This window comes from Rhagoletis pomonella, unplaced genomic scaffold, assembly GCF_013731165.1.
Source record: "Rhagoletis pomonella isolate Grant_MI unplaced genomic scaffold, Rhpom_1.0 Rhpom_scaffold_20120, whole genome shotgun sequence".
NCBI classification, from domain to species: domain Eukaryota; kingdom Metazoa; phylum Arthropoda; class Insecta; order Diptera; family Tephritidae; genus Rhagoletis; species Rhagoletis pomonella.
The window spans coordinates 1-2,551 of record NW_023478638.1 but is presented as its reverse complement, the minus strand read 5'-3'; the positions used below and the strand labels follow the sequence as shown (position 1 = coordinate 2,551).

Below are 2,551 nucleotides of genomic sequence, written 5' to 3'. Positions count from 1 at the left end.
TCTTCGCAAAACAGAAAGGAGAATTCTACTGCCTGAGGGTTATAATCCCTAAGTGCGGCCGAAGGCCGCCTACGAAGAAAGGTGTTCTCTGCAAAATGTGTTCAGCCCCCCCTTCTTCGGCAACACAGAAATAATAATTCTACTAAGTAAAAATTCCGAATTAAAAATCCTCTTTTATTATTCAAAATTCCAGTCTGGTGGCATTAAGTTGTATGTTATTTTGCTATCTTAATCATCGTTTATATGAAAACTTTAACAATAAATTATATAAGAACTATAGGGTTGCTAGAAAAAAGGGGGGTAGTTTTGAAATCAGGGGGTCCTATTCTACCCCCCCTCATCCCCCCTTTTTCTAGAATTTGCCGTCCGTCTACTAAAATTTTCCCGTCGGGTCTACGTAACCGGAACGACCCAGATTTATATCTGGCCAAGGACTGTCACTCCAGCAACACTCCCCAAAAACACTTTGGGGAACTTGTATGCTGCTACAACAACAACATGAATACCACTATTCTTAACTCGTATTGAAACTTTTAAAAGTGTCACATTTTGAATGCGAGTTAAGTGTTTCTGAACTGGGATTAGTAAATTTTTTGCAACTCTGTTTGAAGTAAACCATTTACACAGTTCTACAAAACGAGCGTTAATTACATTTATGCTGAGATTTATTATATAATTAAATGATGAAGCTTTTTCGTGGCTGTTTGAGTCTTTATTTATTTTTTTTTAATGTTTATTAATTTCACTAGTTGTCATATATTTACAGAGTTGCATGGGAAGAACACAGTTTGAAAGTGTGTGTGTTCGTTGTGTATAAACACATGTGTATAAACACTTGCATTTCAAGCGAACTACTCTGACACGAGTTTATTCGATACGGTGTTTGATGCCATACAAACAATTTAATTCATAATTTTAAGTTGTGAAGTAAAAAGCTTGTAAAAGTAAAAATGGAAAATACCAAGAGAAGAGATGTGTGGAGTGATCGTGAGGTTCACCAAATGCTTTCCATAATAAATGAAAAGCATGGTATTCGCCTGTTGGACAGCAAAACTAAACGAAATAAAAACATATTTGTGGATGTGGCAAATGAACTAAAAAAGGAAAATATTCTGAAGAACGATGTTCAAATTCGCAATAAATTTAAAAGCCTTAAATGCGACTTTTACAAAACACAACGAAGCAACAACATAAGTGACGCAAAGAGGCAGACATCGGAGCACTTTGAATTGCTTAATGAAATTTTTGGTCAGCGTCTAGCATTGGAAGCTGAAGAAGGTATTGATGTGGCTGAGATGGATGTCAAAAATATCGACATTGAAACCATTTCGGCGGCTTTCGATGAACAATCCCAAGCCAGCGAGAAAAGCGTAATAATTGAATGCAACGCTACTGCTAAAGAAACTTCTTCCCGCAAAGAAAAAACGCGCAGTTTCAAAAAAACAAGTATGTACATAATGAGATTTATATAAATATGCATTAAAACAATAGTAGTACGGTTTTTGTTTATTTAAGGGAAGCAAAGCTACCAAAAAGTTGTGGAGTCTTTTGCGAATGACTGGAAAAAGTCTCAGCAGGAGCTTCTCCAAACTCTGATGGAGCAAGATAAAAAATTGGCAGAGGAACAAACAAAACAGCAAGAGGAAATGATGCAAAAAAACTTAACAGCTATGGAGAAAATCTTAGAGAAAGATCGCGAGGAAACAGCAAAAATGTTTCAAGTATTTTTAAACTCAATGCAACCTGTGAACCAAGCAGAACCATATATGTTCCACATATCGGATCCAGAATCTGCCTTCATGGAGCCATCTGCGTCTAATTCACCTCGTGTGGTAATTCCCAAATTGTCGCCACAGGAGTGTGATGAGACATTTCCCCCATTATGAATTCATACGATTCACAATAAACCGATGGCTGAGTGGAAGATCGACCTATCTCGGCAGCCGGTACGAAAACGCCCTATCTCAGAAAACTTTTCAAGAACGCCCTACTTCAGAATTTTATTGAAAAACCTATTTCAGAATTTTGTTGAAAAACACTATCTCAGAATTTGGTTGAAGAACGCCCTATCTCAGAATTCGGTTCAAAAACGCCCTATCTCAAACGAAAATACATTGAAAATAAGCTGAGATAGGGCGTTTTTGAATCGGCAGCTGAGATAGGGCGTTATTCAACCAAATTATGAGGTAGGGTGTTTTTATATCAAATTCTGAAGTAGGGCGTTTGTGAAGAGTTTTCTGAGATAGAACGATGTTGAAACATTTTCTGAGATAGGGCGTTTTCGAACTGGCTGCCGAGATAGGTCGATCTTCCACTCAGCCATCGAAACGCTCTCATACTAAAAGCATTATCGCCATGTTATTAAATCCGATAGCTATTGCCAGACAATGTTAATCACAATAAAAAGTAAATAAAAAAACAGCCGTTCATAATCATCTGTAGGGGGCCTGCAATACTTTATTTTTGAAGTTAATAGCAAAATTAATTAAAACTTTTAATATTTGTTGAAAAATTTCATCTTCGAAGAGGAAAGTTGTTTTTTAAAAAGTTC

General features: G+C 36.6%; 1 protein-coding gene across 1 annotated transcript; it reads left to right on the top strand.

The window, feature by feature from the left end:
* Window positions 1-757: 757 nt before the first annotated feature.
* Window positions 758-1,983, top strand: LOC118732430 (translation initiation factor IF-2-like). The gene is made up of 2 exons (XM_036461565.1): window positions 758-1,446; window positions 1,516-1,983. The coding sequence occupies exons 1-2, from the start codon at window positions 951-953 to the stop codon at window positions 1,884-1,886; spliced, it is 867 nt and encodes a 288-aa protein (XP_036317458.1). The 5' UTR covers window positions 758-950; the 3' UTR covers window positions 1,887-1,983.
* The last annotated feature ends 568 nt before the right edge of the window (window positions 1,984-2,551 follow it).

Excerpts from the sequence above, each read along its gene's own strand:
- LOC118732430 (XM_036461565.1), top strand. The coding sequence starts at position 951 with ATGGAAAATACCAAGAGAAGAGATGTGTGGAGTGATCGTGAGGTTCAC. Across the intron at positions 1,447-1,515 it reads GCGCAGTTTCAAAAAAACAA|GGAAGCAAAGCTACCAAAAA; the intron begins GTATGTACATAA and ends TGTTTATTTAAG.